The 22,011-nt window shown below is 51.1% G+C and overlaps 1 protein-coding gene across 1 annotated transcript in view; it reads right to left on the bottom strand.

The window, feature by feature from the left end:
• Positions 1-22,011, bottom strand: part of pygl (phosphorylase, glycogen, liver) — a 291,143-nt gene that overhangs the window by 186,317 nt on the left and 82,815 nt on the right. The window contains exon 6 of the mRNA XM_072489775.1: positions 6,274-6,385. Coding sequence (XP_072345876.1) covers positions 6,274-6,385 — 112 coding nt within the window. The remainder of the gene's footprint in view (positions 1-6,273; positions 6,386-22,011) is intronic.

The raw sequence follows: 22,011 nt of genomic DNA, 5'->3' as shown, positions 1-22,011 counted from the left end.
CACTGAATCAGACCAGCCCCAAGGTTTACTGATGTTTCCTTCCACGGTGTTCTCCAGGCCATCAGGTAAAGGCAGAAGGTGCTCTTTCCTGAAGATGGCGTCAGAAGGCCCTTCCACTAGACTGAGGCAGCCTGGTTGGAGATGGCAGAGGAGTTAAGAAACCATGTGGTTATGTGCTGCACCTGCGTCCAGTCCAGAAAACCTGCTCCAATCCAACAGAGTAAGTGCTACTGTCACATCTACAACAGAAGTCTTTTGTATTATCAATAATGTATATGTGTAGGTGGACAGCTATGCCAGAAGAGTGAATTCCTGGTCAACCCAGAGTGTCTTGGCGATCATAGAAGCTTGCCTCTTGTGTGTAATTGGATGCAACGTGTGAATGACGGGACCATATGTGTGATGGGGATACATGCAGACGAGGGAGTTAAGGTGTCACTTGACATGTTACTAACTCCGCACTTTGACTCGAAGGACAAACAGATGTATAATGCCAAGGAGAGGAGATGCACAGGAGGATTTCCTGACATCAGTCTCCTCACGGCAGCCAAGACAATGGAGAGCGCTGGAGAAGAGGAAGCATGATCAGTCTCAGATGGCAAGGCTGGACGAGGAACGCATAAGCAGGATGAGGCAGCCATCCTGATGGTATCTTATGGGCACACAGGATAGATGCAATGAAATGTGAAATGCTCAAACTATGATGATTCTTAATGTGATTCTTTCTGTTCTCCATTCATCACCATCCAAGGACCGGTTTGCAGCTGCAGGAGGAGCCTAAAGACTCCACCTCTGGGGGACAAAACAGCCACTGCTCCAAAAGATACACTGTCACCTGCTTCATCATCCACACTGTCACCTGTTTCATCATCCATGCCCACAGTTATAACCACAAGGTCTGCATGTAAATTCAGGGGCATAATCTAGTGAGCACATCACATGCATGTCCCAGCAGCTGATGTGGCAGCTGAGTACCCAATTGATCAGTGGACTGCTGGGGCTCAGACGCCTGTTGAGCTGACATTAATGAATGATCTCAGTTTGCAGCCACAAGAAGCCTGTTAGACTTAGAGCAGAGGCTAGGGAAAAATATGGTGGCGATGCCAGGGATTGAGTGTAGCTTTGAACAGGGTATGGAGAAGTCCATGCATGCCATGAGTTCTGCAAGGTCTCAGGTATTTGTTTGCATGGCTTCATCCAGAGAGAGGGATAGTGACTACCATGGTGAGCCAGGTCGAACTTTCAATCTACATGTGCTCTGACCTGCAATTGTTCTAGCCATGGGCTCAGTGCAGCAATGGCTAGGCGGAAGGGGTGACAAGGCCCTAGAGCTCCCTCAAGGAGCCCCTTTCTCTCAGGGAGACAAGGAGATGCCATTGCACACCAAGATAGCAGAGGAACATGTGTCAGCTGCATCAGCAACTTCATCTCTTGCCATGTCAGGTTAGCGGTTTCTCCTAATGCCCCCCACTCCATTATGGACTTCACCAGCTCCAGTAGGCAACACTGAGGAGAGGAAGCCCTGTTCTTCCCGTGATTGCATGGGTTTCCTCTGGGTGCTCCGGTTTGCTCCCACAAGTCCCGAAAGACGTGCTTGTTAGGTAAATTGAACATTTTGAATTCTCCCTCGGTGTACCCGAACAGGCGTCGTAGTGTGGCGACTAGGGGATTTTCACTGTAACTTCATTGCAGTGTCAATGTAAGCCTACTTGTGGCACTAATAAAGATTATTATTATGCACTTCTGCGTGGCAACCTGTGAGAGGCCACACGTCACCCATCACACTCTGGAAGCCACCACTGATGTAGAAATTGAGCATTTCTGTAACCTTGAAGGCTACTGGCATGGGGTTCCCAAGTGGCTGCATGTCTTAATAAACAATCCAACATATCTCGCTAACCATTTCCTGGGATATCACTGTGATAATTGCACTTTGTGAAGAGGGCAGACATACATGTGAGAGCATGCTCATCCCTGACTCTCATCCAGTTAACTAATTATTAGGGAGACCTTTTAATCAGCCAATTGTCCGCAAAATGAACTCCACGAACCCAAAATGATCCTCCTCCCATTCAATTGAGCTTGTATTTGAAAAGCTGTGTTTGAAACAAGACTTTAGAAATGTGTTGCATGTGAACTTTGAGACCCATTCCTGTACTTTCTACCCTTTTCCTATCACCTTCATCACAGCTAACCCGCCTAACATAATCTTTCCTCGCTCCCCCCCCCCCCCCCCGTAACCCCCGAATCCCTCCATTACTCTGAACCCTGTTACCATTTCACTGCACATTCCATCTCACCCCACTCTGTGCTCCATGACACCCATGACCATCCCAAGCCCACTCTGACCCTGAACCCACCAGTTATCCTCCTCAATGCTTTTATCCACTCCTGTGACGCAGCCCATGAAACCTTTCAATACCCAACCCTGACTCTGGACCTGTCCATACAAAGGGGCAGCGGGTGACTGTGTGGAGTTTGTATATTCTCCCCATGTCTGCGAGGGATTCCTCCGGGTACCCCCGTTTCCTCCCAAAGATGTGCAGGGAAGGTAGATTGGTCATGCTAAAATTGCCCCTTAGTGTCCAGAGTTATGCAGGTTAGGTGGAGTTACGAGGATGTGGTGGAGTGTGGGCCTTTCAGAGGGTCGATGCAGACTTGATGGGCCAAATGACCTCCTCCTGCACTGTCGGGATTCGATTGAAAGTTCAATTCCCTGCTTGGCTGTAACTGCATTCTCCACCATGCAGAATCCTCAAAATGGCCATTCGTTAATAGCACTGACCTCATCCTTAGACTCATCGTCCATCTTTCAATCGCTGCCTTGAACGATCCACACCCTCCCCTCAATCAGAACCTTCCCAGCACCAACTTCTGTCCACCCTCCCTTCCCTCCACTGCACCTCCCTTCATCTGAAAACAAAACTTTCAGCATCTATCGCCTTGTGCCAGAGTTCAACATGGAGAACTGCTTAACTTAGCCACACCCTCACAAAGCTGGTGAGACTGGTGCATGCCACTTTAAAGAAAAAAAAAAAAATTTTATTAAAGGTTTTCATAAAATATCAATAACAAAATGAAAAAGGAACCCAACAGGGTTAAGTACAAAGCACAGTCCAGAAAATCAACCCTCCATACCCTCCCTCCCCCTGTACATAAATAATAAATTACCATTAACACCCTGACTTAAAACAAGTATATACACCCGCTCAGACCCTCCAGTGTAAATAAAAACAAAAAACAAAAAATAATAAATAAAGTAACCCCCCCTGAGTTGCTGCTGCCATTGACCAATATCTACCGTTCTGCCAGGAAGTCTAAGAACGGTTGCCACCGCCAAAAGAACACTTGTACCGACCCTCTCAAGGCGGATTTCACCCTCTCCAATTTAATGAACCCCGCCACATCGCTGATCCAGGATTCCACGCTTGGAGGCCTCGCATTCTTCCACTGAAGAAGAATTCTTCGCCGGGCTACCAGGGACGCAAAGGCCAGAATACCAGCCTCTTTCGCCTCCTGCAATCCCGGCTCCTCTGCCACCCCAAATATTGCGAGCCCCCAGCCCGGTTTGACCCTGGATTCTACCACCCTCGATACCGTCCTCGCTATGCCCTTCCAAAATTCCTCCAGCGCTGGGCATGCCCAGAACATATGGGTGTGGTTTGCTGGGCTCCCTGAGCACCTAACACACCTGTCCTCACCCCCAAAAAACCGGCTCATCCTCGTCCCAATCATGTGTGCCCTGTGCAGCACCTTAAACTGTATGAGGCTGAGCCTCGCGCACGATGAGGAAGAGTTCAGCCTCCCGAGGGCATCTGCCCACGTCCCTTCCTCGATTTCCTCTCCCAACTCCTCCTCACACTTACCTTTTACCTCCACCACCGAGGCCTCCCCCTCCTCCTGCATCACCTGGTAAGTTTCCGAGATCTTCCTCACTCCCACCCACCCCCCTGAGAGCACCCTGTCCTGTACTGTGTGTGGCCGTAGCCGCGGGAATTCCACCACCTGCCGTCTGGCAAACGCCCTTACCTGTAAGTACCTGAAGGTCTTCCCGGGGGGGAGCCCGTACGTCTCCTCCAGCTCACCCAGACTCGCGAACTTCCCGTCCACAAACAGGTCCCCCAACTTTCGTATCCCTGCCATGTGCCACCCCACGAACCCTCCACCTGTTCTTCCTGGGGCGAACCGGTGGTTCCCCCGTAATGGGGTCCACGCCGAGGCCCCAACTTCCCCCCTGTGCCACCTCCATTGCCCCCAAATTTTGAGGGCAGCCACCACCACCGGGCTCGTGGTATACCTCCTTGGAGGGAGCGGCAGCGGCGCCGTTGCCAGCGCCCCCAGATTCGTACCCACACAGGACGCCGTCTTCAGCCTGTTCCATGCAGCCCCCTCGCCCTCCATCACCCACTTGCGCACCATCGTCGCATTGGCGGCCCAGTAGTATCCAGAGATTGGGCAGTGCCAGTCCCCCCCTATCTCGACTCCGCTCCAGGAACACCCTTCTCACCCTCAAAGTCCCTCGCGCCCACTCAAACCCCATTATACTCCTGTTAACCCGCCTGAAAAAAGCCTTTGGGATAAACACGGGGATTCACTGGAACAGGAACAAAAACCTTGGGAGCACCGTCATTTTGATTGACTGCACCCTACCCGCCAAGGACAGCGGCAACGCGTCCCACATCTTGAACTCCTCCATTTGCTCCACCAGCCTTGTAAAATTAAGCCTATGCAGGGCCCCCCAGCTCCTGGACACCTGGACTCCCAAATACCTGAAGCTCCTCTCCGTCCTTTTTAGTGGGAGCTCGCCAATCCCCCTCTCCTGGTCCCCTGGATGAACTACGAACAGCTCGCTCTTCCCCATGTTGAGCTTGTACCCCGAAAAGTCCCCGAATTTCCTAAGAATCCTCATTACCTCCGGCATTCCTCCCACCGGGTCCGCCACATACAGCAGCAGGTCGTCCGCATAACGTGATACCCTATGCTCCTCCCCACCCCGCACCAACCCCCTCCAGTTCCTCGACTCCCTCAGTGCCATAGCCAGGGGTTCAATCGCCAGTGCGAAGAGCAGGGGGGACAAGGGACACCCCTGTCTCGTCCCTCGGTGCAACCGAAAGTACTCGGACCTCCTCCTGTTTGTGGCCATCGGGACCTCATACAACAGCCTAACACACCTAACAAACCCCTCCCCAAACCCGAACCCCTTCAGCACCTCCCCCAGGTACCCAACTCTACCCTATCGAAGGCTTTCTCAGCATCCATCGCCACAACTATCTCCGCCTCCCCCTCCCGCGCCGGCATCATGATAACGTTCAAAAGCCTCCGCACATTCGCGTTCAACTGTCTCCCCTTCACAAACCCCGTCTGGTCTTCATGGATGATCTGCGGCACACAATCCTCAATCCTCGTGGCTAGGACCCTCGCCAGCACCTTGGCATCTACATTTAGCAAGGAAATCGGTCTGTAAGACCCACATTGCAGGGGATCCTTGTCCCGCTTCAGGATCAAGGAGATCAGTGCCCGGGACATCGTCAGGGGCAAAGCCCCCCCCCCCCCCCCCCCCCTCCCTTGCGTCATTGAAGGTCCTAACTAACAGCAGGCCCAACAGGTCCATATATTTTTTATAGAATTCGACCGAGAAACCATCCGGCCCCGGTGCCTTCCCTGCCTGCATGCTTCCTATCCCTTTGACCAGCTCCTCCAGTCGAATCGGGGCACCCAATCCCACCACCAGTCCCTCTTCCACCTTTGGAAACCTCAATCGGTCCAGGAAGCGGCGCATCCCTCCCTCCTCCCGGGGGGCTCGGAACGGTACAATTCCTCTTAAAAGTCCCTGAAGACCCCATTGATGCCAACTCCACTCCGCACCACAGCATGCCACTTTTTTAACGATCACAACCGGAATGCAACAGGAATATATAATGTACTACTGAAAGGGAAGTTTAGGTACATGTTCTAAAGTGTGTGCTATTCCCAACCCACTACTACACACAGTAGAAGTTGTACCGTGCTAGTGTTCTAAAAACAGGTTTATGGGGTAGGTAAAACATAATGGCTCAAAACAAGTTTACATTTTGAATTCACAGATTGTAGAATGTCGCAGCACAGAAATTGATAATTCAATTCATCAAGTCTCTGCCACTGTTTATCTCCACATTGTCTATTAATATATTTTAATATATGTATGATTTCTCCTCTGCTTAAAGCTATTTTTTTTCCAATGTCAGGACTGTTCAATTTATAGAATTAATGTTTATTGCAATAGAGTATACTTACAGTGATGCAAGTGGAAGTCATTTGGTGCTTTGGCAGACCACAGTCTCATAGTGTTCACAGTGTTGTTCAGATATCCTGGCACTGGAGTATCATATGGTATGGCAAGAACTACCTGCAGGTTTATCAGCAGCACAAAAGGCATTGCATTTTCAATACAGAGGAATTAAACATTTTCCTCTCGCAATGAAGGGTACACATGTGAAATACCAATAATCTGTGCTTTTCTTTATAGATGTATTTTTAGCATTTATCATATTATTGAAATGTCCAGTTTTAGGTTTAGTCCGCTTGTAACAAATTACAAGACACAGTACTTACAATATTCCAAATATTTATTCTTTCATACAAAGGACTGAACATCATGCTTCAGCCAAAATAACCTTATTTTTGCTAAAATATTCTTAAAATGTTTAATAGCCACACAATTGTTTATAACAAGCTGTGTTATCACGTCATTGTATAATTATCCTGGACTGAGGGATTTTACAAGAAGTGCAATATTTCAAAGTTTTGGCATTGTAACTTTCAAGAAATATGACACCTGTGCTAAAATATTGTTTTTAAAATATAAATTTGTAAACAGAACATGAAAAATAGTAATGACCCCTTGAGCCTGCTTCACCATCATTTCTGATTTTCTTCAACTCCACTTTCCTGCTTGCTCCCCATATCTCGCTATTCCTTGAGACACCAAAAATCTGACAAACCCAGCCATCAATATATTCAGCAACCACAACCTCTGGGGTACAAAATTCCAAAGATTCATAACCCTCTGAACAAAAAAGATTCTTATCACAGTCCTAAATGATCAATCCCTTATCTTCAGGGTCTTGCTCTAGATCCCCCAGTTCGATTAAACAATTGCTCAGTATTTAACCTGTCAAGTCCATTCGGAACCTTGCAGATTTCATTAAGATCACCTCTTATTCTTCCCAGCATCACAGAGTATAGTTCCAATTTATTACATCTCCCATCACAGGACAACCCGCTCATCCCAGAAATTAACCTAGCCAAAATAACCTTTGCTGCACTGCCTCCAATGCAAGTATATCCTTCCTTAGTTGAGGAAACCAAAACTGTGCACTTACTCTGGATGTGGTCTTACCAAAGCCCTGTTTAATTGTAGCAAAATGTTTATTCTTGTGTTCAAACGCCCTTGCAATAAAACCAAATATCATTTGCCTTTCCAATTGTTTGCTGCACCTACCTTTGCATTTCTTGTAGTTCGATGCCAGCGAGAACGGTGATGCGGATGCAATATATGGTGAGAAATGAGAAACATGATTCTTGCCGGCGTGATCATGTTTTCCAATTTTCTGGGGACTTCACAGGTGATGTAACGGGAATTCCTCCATGAAGGTCGGGAACTTAATTTAAATACATCAGCATATCATTAACGAGCCCTCCCGCTGGGACTTCCCTCCCTCCTCATTGGATATACATCGGGTGCGGCATGATGTCATGCCGGTGCAATTTACAACAGCTGTATAAAAACGAGGACCTTAGTGACCTCACCTCCAAAGAGAATATTGGAGGTGAGTGCTCAGTTCGGTATCAATCACCATGGCACCAGTCGCAAAGGGGACACGAGAGAAGACGCGGGGGACCCAGATAAGTGCAACTTGGGCCGAGGGATGGGGGGGTAATCAGTCTCGGCATATCGGGGAGGAGGGTTCCACACGCAGGCCTTTCATGACTGTACAAATATTTCATAGATCTATTAGCCCCTCTATTGTTAGGGATGTTGAGGGACTCCTTGGGAGATAGGTGCTTTACCACAGATGCTGAGGCAGGCTTCGATTTGCCTGCTCTTCGTTAAGGGGTGGAGGTTGACAGCAAACATGAGATGGCTGTTGAATGTGGTGCTTACTCCGGGGAGGGTCGGGTTCCGGAGATCATGATCTCACTTGATGCGGAGAAAGTGTTCGACTGGGTAGAGTGGGACTATCTGTTTGCGGGATTAGAAAAATTTGGTCTTGGGCTGGGCTTTGTAGCGTGTGTGGGGCTGTTGTATATGGCCCCATTTGACAGTCTTTGCACTAATAAAGTGACTTCCGACCCCTTTCATCTTTACTGGGGTACCAGGTAGGGATGTCCGATGTCCCCTTTGCTGTTTGCACAAACAATAGAGCCATTAGCCATGGCCCTGAGATCCTCGAATACACGGGGAGGAATAGTTAGAAGTTGGGTGGAACGCAGGGTCTCACTGTATGCCGACGACTTACTATTATATGTGAGGGACCCAGAGGCGTCAATGGGTAACATTATGGGGATCTTGCCGCATTTTGGGGCCTTTTCTGTATATAAGATAAATATAGGAAAGAGTGAATACTTTGTGGTTGGGTTAAGGGGAGTACTGTTCCGGCTAGCTCAAAGTCATTTTCGGTATTTGGGAGTCCAGGTAGCAAGGGACTGGGGAGAATTCTGGAGGTTCAATTATACGAATCTGGTGGAGACGGTTAAAGTGGACCTGCAAAGATGGGATGGGCTGCCATTACCCTTGGCGGACCGAGTGCAATCGGTTAAGATGAATATCTTGCTGAGATTTTTATTTTTATTCCAGTGCCTTCCAATATTCTTGCCCAAGGCTATTTTCAGAGAGATTGACAAACTGGTTACTGGGTTTATTTGGGCTGGTAAGAGCTCAAGAATCAGTAGGACATTTCTCCATAGGGAGAGACAATTAATCAATACTATTACTGGGTGGCAAATGCTGGAAAGGTTCTAGAGTGGTTCGGAGATTTGGATGAGCTTTGGGTCCGGGTGGAGTCTGTGAGGGAAGCAAGCCTAGGAGCATTGCTAACAGCTCTGTTACCGGTGGTACCGCAGAAACACTCGTCTAACGTGGTGGTAGTGGCCACTTAAAACTTTAGAAGCAACTCCGCCATCATTTTAATTTGAGGGCTGCCTCTAGGCTGATCCCCATCTGTGCGAATCAGTTACTCCAGCCTGCTAGGTTGGATGTGAAATTTAGGGAATGGAAGGGTAAAGGTTTGTAGAAAGTGGGAGACATATTTTTAGAAGGTTAGTTTGCTAGCCATGGGGAGCTGAAAGAGAAATATGGGCTTACAGACGCTGATAGGTTCAGGTATCTCCAGGAGCACAGCTGGGTCAAAAATACTTTTCAGCTTTTCCAGTGAAGCAGCCTTCTACCTTGCTCAAGAGGATCTTATCCTTCTCTGGTTCCGCAGTGGCCAACACAACGGGTATGTACCAGCCGATGGTGGGGGAGGAGATGGGCCCTGTTGAGGGTATGAAGGCAGAGGAGTTGGAACCGATCTTGGAGGAGGACATTTGGAGTGAGGCACCGAGAAGGGTGAACTTGACCTCTTCCTGTGCGAGGCTGAGTCTCATCCAGCTGAAAGTGGTGTTCCGGGAGGCACACCTCACAAAGGCTGGAAGGTGCTGGTTTTTTGAAGGGGCGGATGACAGATGTGATCGGTGTTTGGGGGGACCCGGCGCATCATGAGCACATGTTCTGGTCATGCTCAAAGCTGGCGGCCTTCTGGAGATCCTTTTTTGAGACTACGCCAACAATTCTGCACATTGGGTTGGAGCCTTGCCCATTGGTGGCGATTTTTGAGGTTCCGGTTGCTGGAATCCAGATGTGGGCAGACGTCCAGGCCTTTGCCTCACTGCTGGCAAGGGGGGGGCGGATTCTCCTGCGCTAGAGGTCGACTACACCGCCAAGCGCCTTGGCATGGCTGGGTGACTTGATGGAGTTTTACACCTTGAGAAGGTTAAGTTTAACATGAGAGGGTCAGTGGAAGGGTTTTACTGTAGATGGCGACCGTTTATAATTTACTTTAAAGAACTGGTCACTGTTAACTGTTAGGAGGAGGGGAAAGGGGGGTGGGGGGGACTTAGTAACTAAGTTTTACTGTTGTAAGGGAAGGTGGGGGGGGGGGGGGGGCTCTTACTGTTTAATTGTTACTGTGTTATTATCTGTTTTGTATTAAAATTGTTAAAAATTATGATAAAAATATTTCCCCAAAAATGTATATAACTCACTAAATAATTGGTGGCTTGTAAGGAAGGTACTGCAGTAATAGTGGGTGGTTTTAATCTTCATACAGTGTTGACAAATCAATGAGGTAGAACTAAAATTAGCAAAAGAGGGTCAGGAATATGAGTCTAAAATTATGGTGTTAAACTCAAACAAGGGTATGAAGCCAGAGTTGGTAAAGGACACAGGAAGGGTGTGGTGATATGCCTGTGAATAATATTGTGTACACTCAGCAACGTGACCTCCCACCAGCAGGTGGTGTCAGACATCAGACATGTGACATCCGGCTCTCGCCAGAAGGTTGTAAGGCGTACACTAGGATAGTCACAGATAAGGGTAGTTCCAGGAGAGTCTATGTAACTCAATCAGTAAGTTAGTCTGTATAACATTCGGATTGTTACTTTCCCACATATACATCAATAAACCGTCATTCTAGTTAAGTTACCAGCAGTTCTGTATGAATCATTGCAAAGACAAGGTTACAGAACACAACATGGTACCAGGTGTATTGACGATTTGAAGGTAACAGCAGAAAAGGCGATGTGAAACTGGCCGAAGAACGAAAAAAAGAAAATTCTTCCACTGACCTGGTGAACTGCGGCCATTGGTGACTCAACACAACAGATGACATTGAAGTTCAAGATGGAAGGTTTTTTTAAAGATAGCCCACCAGCTTCAAGTCTCTGGTAATGTAGACAAAAATTGTTGCGTTTTCAAACAGCAGTTTAAACTCTATCTCAGCCCTTGGCTTTCAGGCACAGCCTGACAAAAGGCGAATTGCTTTGCTGCTCATGGTGGCGGGTCCACAAGCAATTGAAATCTACAATACATTTGCTTTTGATAGCGAAGAGAACAAGAGATACGATGAGGTGATCAAGTACTTCGATCGGCATTACTCTAAAAAAAAACATTTGAAAGATATATTTTGCGTACGTGTACCCAGAAACCAGGTGAATCTTTCGACAATTTTATAACTGACTTGAGGCTGAAGGCCCAGTCCTGCAATTTCAGTGACCTAAAATCATTGATGATACATGACCAAATAGTATTTAACATATCCAATGATAAGCTCCGTGAAAGGTTGTTACGGGCGGAACACCTGAAATTGGAAAACGCGATTAAGGTTTGTGATGCAAGTGAGTTGGCTGTGCAGCAAATCAGGACACTCACTCTGAAACATTGGCCAACATGGAAGAGGACGCTGGCACCATCAGCACTGTGATGCAATTTCAATAAGAAACATCTCAGTGTGGGCGGCCATTTTGAGTGGCCAAAAGGAGCCGCCATCTTGTGCCAGAAATTTGGCAACCGACATGGCCCACGGCAAAGTCCAACCTTTGGAAAAGTATGTTCCAGGTGTAGTCGTGTAAATCATTTTGCAAAACAATGTATTTTGCGTCCTACAGTGGATCAAATGGGGTCCATCAATGCAGTTGATGAGATGACCCTTTAAGAATTATTTTTCGTTGATCTAATCTCAACCAAGGACACAATGAGTCCGAATGTAATTGAAGATGTTTTAATGACCAGTTGGAGCAACAGCGCTAACCAGCTGATACCGTCAAAAACAGATTTACCATTCCAGTGATGCTAAACGACACACTGATAAAATGTAATCTTGACACGGGAGCAAAGACAAACCTCCTCAGTCTGGGTGATTTGCACTGTCTGCGAGTGCCACCGAAAGTCGTAACCCAATCAAAATTGCTAATCGACTCCAGTGGGAATGGTTTTGAGACGTTGGGGGAATGTGACCCTGAAGCATGGGAACACAACAGAACACAAGTTGTGCCATTCTCAATTGTGGATACAAAACGTGTGTCTATCCGAGGGGTGGATGCGTATGAGGCCCTGAACCTAGTGGAGCATCTGTATATCCCAATCAGTGAGCCGACAAAAGGTTATAGCGATTCGCAACTAGATACAGTGGTGCCATTATCCAATGAGATATGAGCGATAGTGAAAGTGGAGGAAGATCAACCAGAGAGAGATGGAGAATCCGAAGGAAACTGCAGAGTTCTGGTTAGCGGTCTTTGAAATGAGGATATGCTCAGCCACTTGATACAGGAACATGATGAGCCCATTTTACAGCATCGACAAGACGTTGCCTTAAGCCTCTCGAAGACAGCCAATGAGCTTCACTCTGGAGTTAAAGTTCGAATCGAATGAGTACTTCACGAATGAGGTGCTTGTAAAAACATATGAGATGGAGTTGCGGCCTGATGGGACAGGCCTCTTCGTATTTACAATTATGGGGTGCACAGACTGTCACTTCAACTGGAAGAATGAAAAAATTGTCGCAATGAAAACTATTAGACTGAAGCAGTCACATGAGGGTCAGCCTACTCGTAAAGCAGTCACGAAAACTGTACTGAATGACTCTTTTTTAAATGTCTTCACTCCCCCTGAGGTTCCGAAGCATGGAATGTTAGATGGTAGCGCTGCAGCGAGACTCGGTGCTGATTTAAAAATAGGTCAATTCCTGCATGAACATATACTTCCACCAGCAGTGTTATACCTCACGGAAGATGATGATGATGAGTACGATAATATTGAAGATGATGCGTACGATGATATTGATGATGAGTGTGATGATATTATCTTTGATGCTGAGGACATCTACGAAGAATATGAATATGATGAAGAAAATGAAGACTCGGAGGTTGAGTCAGCGGAGGGCGATGTTGAAGTGGTAGCAAGATTGTTTTGAGGGAGCGATGCGGTGATAGCAGAAGACACGAAACCAACTTTGGAGAAGCTGACTCCAGAGGCACATGGTGAATCGTTTCAGTCATATGAAATGTTTCCGGTAGTGGACTCCCCGATACTCGAGGCCACTCTACCAAAAGATGAGATAAAGAAGCAGATGGCAAGCAGCTCTACGACAACAGATGACACATACATAATAGTGCAAGACCAGGATGAGCCAATATATAATACTGCAAGATCAAGATAAGCCATCATCTGGTTCATCAAGACCAGAGAACACATGTATTGTGATTTCGAGTGATGAGATTCTCAAACACGCAAGGGACAGCACCCGACGTTATAGATATGGCTCCAACCCAGGCACCAGAGTGTGAGGCTCTGTAACCACCCATTAAAGGCACAGGCTTGGTCGTGACCACAGTCCCTCGGAAGTACGCTGGCATGACAAATCCCAACTGATGATCCGCATATGTCTGCTCCTATGGTGCAGACCAGTAGCAAGACAGGGATTGCCAAATCCAAATGCAAAAAGAGAAGAACTCACAAAATGATAATCAAAGCAAAAAAGAGGAAGAGAAGGAGTGTGGAAGAAGCAGTGAAACCACTGATGACACCAAGAGAGAAGACGTCAATGTTCTGGCCGACAGGCCAGAGCCAGAGAATACTCAACGACGCAGCAGCAAAGAGCGCTGTATAAGGACACAAAAAAAGAAAAAGCTGGTGACGCAGGTGAGGCCAACAAGGATACATGCCTTCAAAATGCATTGCATCAAATGAATACGGAGCAAGAAACTGGCCAGGAAACCAGTCTTCAAAAAAGCTGACAAGAGCCCAGATGACCAGCCGGATGATCCCGTGAGGGAGGTACAATGAGCTGTGCACAAGGGACACACACAGCAGCAGGCATATCAGGTCTGTGGATGCATTAGTTAAATCTGTTTATGCATACGCCACATGTGTAAAGTAAAGATATTAATCATATTTGTATTTAAAGATCAACATCTCCAAAGGGAGGGGGACGTGGTGATATGCCTGTGAATCTATATTGTATACACTCAGCAATGTGACCTCCCACCAGCAGGTAGCGTTAGATATCATTCATGTGATGTCCGGCACTCGCCAGAAAGTTGTACGGTGTACACCAGGACAATCGCACATAAGGCTATTTCCAGGACAGCATGGTGGCGCAGTGGTTAACACTGCTGCCTCACGGCGCCGAGGTCCCAGATTCGATCCCGGTTCTGGGCCACTGTCCGTGTGGAGTTTGCACATATTCCCCGTGTTTATGTGGATTTCACCCCCACAACCCAAAAATGTGCAGGGTAGGTGCATTGGCCATGCTAAATTGCCCCTTAATTGAAAAAAATGAATTGGGTACTCTAAATTTATTTGAAAAAAAATAAGGGTAGTTCCAGGAGAGTATATGTGACTCAATCAGTAACTTAGTCTGAATAGCATTCCGATTGGTACTTTACCACATGTACATCAATAAATCATCATTCTAGTTAATCACCAGCAGTTCTGTATGAATCATTGCAAAGACAAGGTTACAGAACAGGTATGGTAGCGAAGCAGTGGCAACCATATAAGGAGATATTTCATAATTCTCAACAAAGATATTTCCGTTGAGAAAGAAAAATTTATAAGTAGGATGCACCCATTTTTACTAACTAAATAAGTTAGGGATGGTGTCAAATTGAAAGAAAAGGGGCGGTATTCTCTGTCGGCTGACGCCGAAATTGGGAAAAGCGTTTGGGTGAAGAATAGCTTCCGACGCCAAAATCACGGCAGGTGCCGGTTTGATGCTAAATCACAATTCGCCGTCACCTCAAAAATGGCGTAACGCGCCGGGCGGAGTTTAAACGGCATTTGCATCTCATTAGCAGGCCAACTCGCAATTCTCTGCCTCCGAGGGGCTGAGTTCTCGACGGCGTGGTCATGAACCTAGCGTGGTGGCTGCTGCGAGAGAGAGGAGGTAGGACACAGAGAGGGGAGGGCTGCCGGCCCGGACATTGTCTGGGGGTGGGAGACAGGCCGAATGGCCGGGGTGACACCCCTCCCCCCCACCCCGCCCCCAACGGGACTGGGGCGGTGCCCAGGCACCGACCACCATTACGGCGGCCATCTTGCTGCGCACCTACTGACCACCCACCTTGGCCGTAGGTTCTGCACAGTGACACCAAGCACATGGGTGCCCCCATCCCCACATCCCCGTCCCCTACCCCCACCCAACCGACCGTCACCCAGGGTAACACCCACAGCAGCTCCAGTGAGTGCAGTACCAGCCAACTGGAACGGGCGCCAGGGCCGGAGGCCCCCATGGTGCTGACCACCGTCGGGGCAGGGATGAGGGGATATGGGGGGGCATGCGGAAGCAGAGTCCGCAGTGCCAACTGGGGCCACCATGTAGCCCGTCGAACCTGGTTGGCCACGGGAATATGCACCATGCTAACATGTTGGCCTTTCATCCCCTGCAGACAATAGATTTTTGAATTCCACCAACAGTGATGGCTGCTCTGCTGGTCGCTGCAGCTCTGTGGGATGCCCTGTGGCCGTATGAGCAGGAGCCGCTTGAAGAGGAGGTGGAAGTTGCAGCACCAGAGTGTGCCCCAGAGGGGCAGGTAGCGGCCGCCCAGGCTGGAGAGCCACCCGCCCAACAAGCTGAGGGGGAGGAGGTGCCAAAGAGGCGCTGGACGAGGCCTCGTGTGTACCGGCACTGGCAGACATTCGAGGACCTACCGGACCGGGCATGCTGTCGAAGACTCTGGCTGAGAAAAGAGACAGTGCGTCATATCTGCCAGATAATGGCACACCTGGCACCACTGGGATATGGGGGAGGACACCCGCTCCTGGTGTCAGTCTAGGTGACAGTCACCCTGAACATTTACGCAACGGGGTCCTTCCAGGTGCCGAGTGAGGACATGTCCGGGATCTCACAGACCTTGAAGCACAGATGCATCCAGGCTGTCACGGAGGCCCATTATGCCCAGAGGGATAAATACATCCATTTCAATGTGGATTGAGCCCACCAGGATACCCAGGCAGCAGGGTTCGCCGCCATCTACACAAATGGAAAGGAGTACCATTCAATGACCATTAGCTGCACATCATACACGTCTGCGCCCTATACCCGGACAGGTTCTGACATGTTCGAGAGGCCTCCCCGCCCCCGCTTAAGGGGTTGGCTCCTGGGTGACGGGTTACCCGCTGCAGCCGTGGCTAATGACACCTATTCCGAGGCCACAAACCGACGCCCATACAGCGACCAGGAGTGTGATCGAGCGGTGCTTCGGCCTCTTGAAGATGCGGTTCAGGTGTCTGGACCGTTCTGGAGGGGTCCCCAAGTATGATGCTGGGAGAGTCGCCCGCATTGTGGCAGCCTGCTGCATTCTTCGTAACATCGCACAGCACTGGAGCGATGTGCTGGAGGAGGAGGAGGAGGAAGGGCAGCCCTCGTCCGACGAGGACGATGCGGGGGAGGAGGAAGATGGGAAGGACATGGAGCCCAGGCAGACACAGGAGGCTGCACAACATGTGCGCCCGGGCCAACGCACATGGGATGCTCTGATCGCCTCCAGGTTCACCGGTTAGGAGGGAGGGGTGAAGTGGGGCTACTGGCCAGGGGCATGGACACCACATTCCAACCCCCCCCCCCCCCGCACCCCATCCGTGATACAAACCTGCAGCACTACAGGATGGGGGCCCTGGGTTAGTAGGAACAGCGGTTCTGGGTCATGGGATGGAGGGTGATGACAACCATGCGATGAGCCCTGGTGCTCCGCATCGTATGACAACCCATGCCCATGGTTGCGCTGTCCACCTGGATGATCCCTGCATGCATGCTGGCCACTTCATCGAACAGTCCCACCAAATCCCTGGGGTGACGGTGATGGGGATGGTCGGGGGCGAGAGGGCTGGAGTGTACGGAGCACGGGCCATCCCAGGGCCTGCACCATTCCCCTCGCCCCCAATCCGGGCCAGCCCAGACTAGCTCATCCCTCACACCCAGCCAGACAGAGCACCGGGACAGGTTGTAACAGATGTTTGTGAACAAATATTTACAGATCTGTACCCTAGCCCGTATAAATAAACTGTGCCCTGCACCCATGACAACTAAACTGGTGTCTAGCTTTCTGGCCTTACGGGCTCTAATGCTACATCTAGGTGGTTCCCCAGACGGTACAGCAGGGTTGGAAGGAGCCTGCTGTGACCGACCTTTGATGACGGTTCCCGATGGCACGTGTCTTCTGGGGCGACCCGGCCTGGATGAGCCCAGTCACTGCTCGGGTGTCCCAGGTGGTGTGGTGCCACCCTGTTCTGCCCGCTGCCCACCAGATGCGCCAAGGGAGTCCGAGGTGCTGCAGTGTTCCTGCACATCCTCTTCGGGAGTCACCAGCATGGGCCCCATCACCATCTCCTCCCTCGAGGTGCCCGATGGCCCCCGGGCTACTCCATGGGACGGGGGTGAGAGCGGAGCTGTCCCCTTAGGCTTGCCCGCTACCTGGTGTTGCCAGTCCTGGAGTCCTGCTCTGGTCTTGGCCAGGGTCTGCATGCTCATGGCTATGGAGCACAGGTAGTGGACCATCTCCGTCAGGGACGGCACCACATCACGCTGCAATTTACCATCTCCCTCAACGCCTGCGCCAGGCCGGCCAACGTCTGGGTAATGCCGCCGACGTTCCCAGCCATGACCTGTTATGAATGGGCCACGCTGAGGAGTGCCGGTGCAGTTTGCAGGTTGCTCTGCCACATGGCTGCCTGTGAGGTAGCAGCCCTGTCCTGGCCCTCGGCCAGCGCCTGCACAGAATGCCCCAGGCCATGAACATGCTGATCCATAGCCGCTGTGTTGGCCTGGTGGCATGCATGGTTGGCACCACCTCCTGCTCCTGCACATGGTTGGACTACTCCACCTGCACCTACAGGTGCTAGATAATCAAATCCCAAGTGGAAAATTTGGCTCACCAAACCTTCCAAAGATGCCCCAGATCTAGTTCACGCATGTGGGTCCTCCTAGAGGAAAATCACATTGACTCCCAAATTTCTCAAATGAACAATAAACTGGGGCCCCCAGACCCTGCACATTCCAGGTGAGCACCCTTGTTATAATAATCTTTAGTGTCACAAGTGGCTTACATTAACACTGCAATGAATTTACTGTGAAAAACCCCTAGTCACCACATTCAGGTACCTGTTCGGGTACACAGAGGGAGAATTCAGAATATCCAAATTACCAAATAACACGTCTTTCAGGACTTGTAGGAGGAAACTGGAGCACCCGGAGTAAACCCACGCAGACACGGGAGAACGTGCAGGCTCCGCGCAGACAGTGGCCCAAGCCGGGAATCGAACCTGGGACCCTGGTGCTGTGAAGCAACAGTGCTACCCACTGTGCTGCCTTGTTGTCAATGACTTCAATTCCAATACGTTCCATGAGGTTGTTGCCCTTGTATGGCTTTCACTTTGTCCTCTACAGGATGTAGGTCGTCTTTGTCAACGCGGTAACCGAGGTATGTAACCTCACCTGTCTGACACTCACTTTTCCCACTTGAGACGGATGCGTCTGAGAATTGTCACAGGACGTTCTTCGTCGGTGGCTGCTGTGATTAACACATCATTCGGTACACTGCCACCCTAGGCAGCCCTTGATGGATATTTTCCATTATGCGCTGAAAAATGGTGCACGCCGATGAGACTCCAAAAGGCAGGGGTGTATTCATATAATACCTTATGGGTTTTGATGGTGACAAACTTTCTGGATGCCATATCGAGCTCCAGCTGGAGGTACACGTGGCTCATATCCAGCTTGGTAAATGTGTGCCCTCCAGCCAGCTTTGCTTGGAGATCTTAGATATGTGGTAAAGGCGGGAGGCTCTGTTTATATCAAATTTATAGGGCTGGATTCTCCGTTTTTGAGGGTTTGTGTTGACGCAAGCGGAGGATATGTGGCGTTTTGCGGCAAATTCAGCTACGTTAAATGGGCTAGCATCGTTGCAACATGAAACACAATTAATTCCATGAAAAAAGGTGCTGGATTCGTCGGTCCGTGATTGGCACTCATGAGGCTCACACGCCACAGCCGCACTTAAACGATCCTTTCCCCCACACACACCAACCCAGCCAACAGGATGGCTGGAAGGAGAGCAGCACCACGATTCAGGGACACCCAGCTGGATACCCTCCTGGATGCATTGGATGAGTGAACGATGACCCTATACCCTAGCCCGGGAGGAAGGCCACCAGGCGCCGATGTTCGCCGTACCTGGGCGCAGGTGGCAGAGATGGTCAGCGCCGTGGACAACATCACCCAGACTAGCATGCAGTGCCGCAAGAAACTTCACAACCTTCTCAGGGCGGCCAGCGTGACGCGGCTGGTCCGTGCCCTGGCACTAACCCTGCCTGCCCACACACCTGTAACCCAGCCCCATCTCCCCCGGGGGTTGGCCAAACCCCCACTCTGCCCCACATGCCAGCACCCATGCCATCCTCCATGGCCGGTGCTCTGGCCATCGCGGCCACCATTCACCCAACCCTTCGGCTGCATGTGTCAGACCGTCTAAATGTTCTGTACGTGTTCTCCCCCCACCCAGGAGAAGGCCGCGCACAAACGCTGCAAGCGGGAGAAGACCGGGGGGAGACCAGCGGAACTACGGTCCCTCATCAAGCCCGAGCAGAGGGCCACGGATGAGAAAGTGAGACCCCGGTGAGTGGCGGTTGCCCATGTCACATGTGTCGGCACCCACCTCACCCCGGCCCGCAGTCTATCATATATGCTGTCTTGTGTCTTGCAGGACCTGCCGGAGATGGGGCCGATCCATCCTGAGTCCCCGCCTCCAGCCAGTGCCAGAGCCGGTGTCCCGCAGACAGCCGAGCACCGAAGAGAGAGCAGCCCAAACACCATCCCTCCGCCCGAGACGCAGGACACCCCGGAGCTCGGGTTGGAGGATGACACTGACTTTCCGTCACAGCTGTCTCCTACACCCTCCACCACCCCAGAGACTATCACATTGGTTGGGCACATTAGTGAAGAGGCTCCTGGGATACTATCTGGTGCGCACCACACAGCTTACCCAGTACAGCAGGTGGAGGTAGGAGCAGCCAAGGAGCAGACGGTCGGAGGGCAGACCGGTCCTAGGAACTAGCTGCCGTCCAGACGGGTCCCGGGCTTCTGGAACATCCAGTCCCAGCCACAATGCAGATGCAGTCAGTCAGCCAGGGACTAGAAGAGGGGATGACGGCGAGCATCCAGCAAGTGCAGGAGCAGGGTGTGGTGCCGGCCATGCGAGCCACCGAGGCCGACACCGCACGGGTGGCGTCCGCGGTGGAGGCATGGGGCGGGTGACGGTTTTGACTATGGATCAGCATGTCCAAGGCCTGGGCATTCTGTGCAGGCGGTAGCCAAGGCCCAGGACAGGGCTGCCCTCTCACAGGTAGCCATGTGCCAGAGTCACCGGGACATTGCAGCGGCGCTCCTCAGCATGGCCCAGTCACAGCAGGCTATGGCTGGGAACGGTGGTGGCATTGCCCAGGCGCTAGCCGGCATTGCGCAGACGAGTGGCCCAGTCCCAGAGGGAGGTGGCCGAGTCACTGGCTGATGTGGCACAGACCCACAGGGTGGTGCCACAGTCGCAATGTAATGTGGCGCAGTCCCAGACTGAGATGGTCAACTCCTTGTGCTTCATGGCCGCGAGCATGCAGACCCTGGTCGAGACCAGAGCGTGACTCCAGGACTGGCAGAGGCAAGTGGCGGGGGGGCCTCGGAGGATGGCTCCACTCGCACCTCCATCCCATGGAGTAGCCCAGGGGCTATCAGACACCCCAAGGGAGGAGGTGATGGGGTTTGTGCCGGCGACTCCAGCAGGGGAAGTGCTGGAACACCACACTGCCCTCCTGTCCCTGATGCATCTGATGGCAGCAGGCATAACAGCAGAACAGGGTGGCACCACACCACTCGGGACACCAAAGTACCGGCCAGGCCCATTGAGGCTGGGTTGCCCCAGGAGACGCGACAACGGGGACCCTTGTCGCAGGGCAGGAGTCACAGCAGGTCGTCTCCTCTCCTGCTGTACCGTCTGGGTAACCACCTATGCGTAGTATTAGGGCCGGAAGGCCAGAAAGGTATACACCAGTTTGGTTGGCACGGGTGCCGTGCACAATTTAGTTATAGGGGCTAGGGCACAGACATTATGTATTTGTTCATATTAAACACCGGTTACCACCGTTACAGCCTATCTCGGTGCTTTGTCTGATGGGTGTGGGCATGGCCTGGTCCGGTGGGGGGAGCCGGTGTCTGGCACCATTGGTGCTCCCGGTCCTGGTTGCCCATCCCTGCTGCCAGGGTACTGCCCTTACTGGGGGCTGCTGTGGTTGTGGCCCTGGGTGGTCCCCCAGTGAGTGGCGGTCGATTAGAGGGAATGGGGCCGGGGAGGGGGGGGGGGGGGGGGGGGGGTGGGGCACGGGGTCACTTCTCCACCTGCACCATACGGCCGGTGTCATTGTGTAGAACCAGGGGCCGGGGTGGGTGGTCAGCAAGATGGCCAGTGTAATGGTAGTTGGTGCCCGGGCACCGCCCCAGACCACGGGGGGGGGGGGGGGGGGGGGGTGCTTCGGCCGCTCAGCCTGTTACCCCCCTCCCCCGGCACTGGCAGGGTGCCCCCTACCTCCAGCCAGCACGGGCGGTGTCCGGGCCGGCAGCCTGCAGTCATTCCACTCCGTCTCCTACCTCCTTTCTCTCTCGCTCAGCAGCCACAACGCCAGGTTCACGATTTTTGAAACCACAAGTGAACCACGCCATCAGGAGCTCGGCCCATCGGAGGCACCGGAAAATAGGGTGTCAGGCCCGATAATGATATGCCGACTGTACTTTAGCCCGCTTGGCAAGCAATGCATTTATGCCATTTTGATGCATCCTGATTTGGCATCAAACTGGCACCTACTGTGATTTTGGCGTTGAGGCTATTCTTCGCTCAATCGCGTTTCGCGATTTCAGTGTCGGCAAGCGGAGAATTCCTCCCATTGTCTCCGCA

The sequence above is a fragment of the Scyliorhinus torazame genome, chromosome 2 (assembly GCF_047496885.1).
Source record: "Scyliorhinus torazame isolate Kashiwa2021f chromosome 2, sScyTor2.1, whole genome shotgun sequence".
Lineage (NCBI taxonomy): Eukaryota > Metazoa > Chordata > Chondrichthyes > Carcharhiniformes > Scyliorhinidae > Scyliorhinus > Scyliorhinus torazame.
This window is presented reverse-complemented; position numbering and strand designations above follow the sequence as displayed.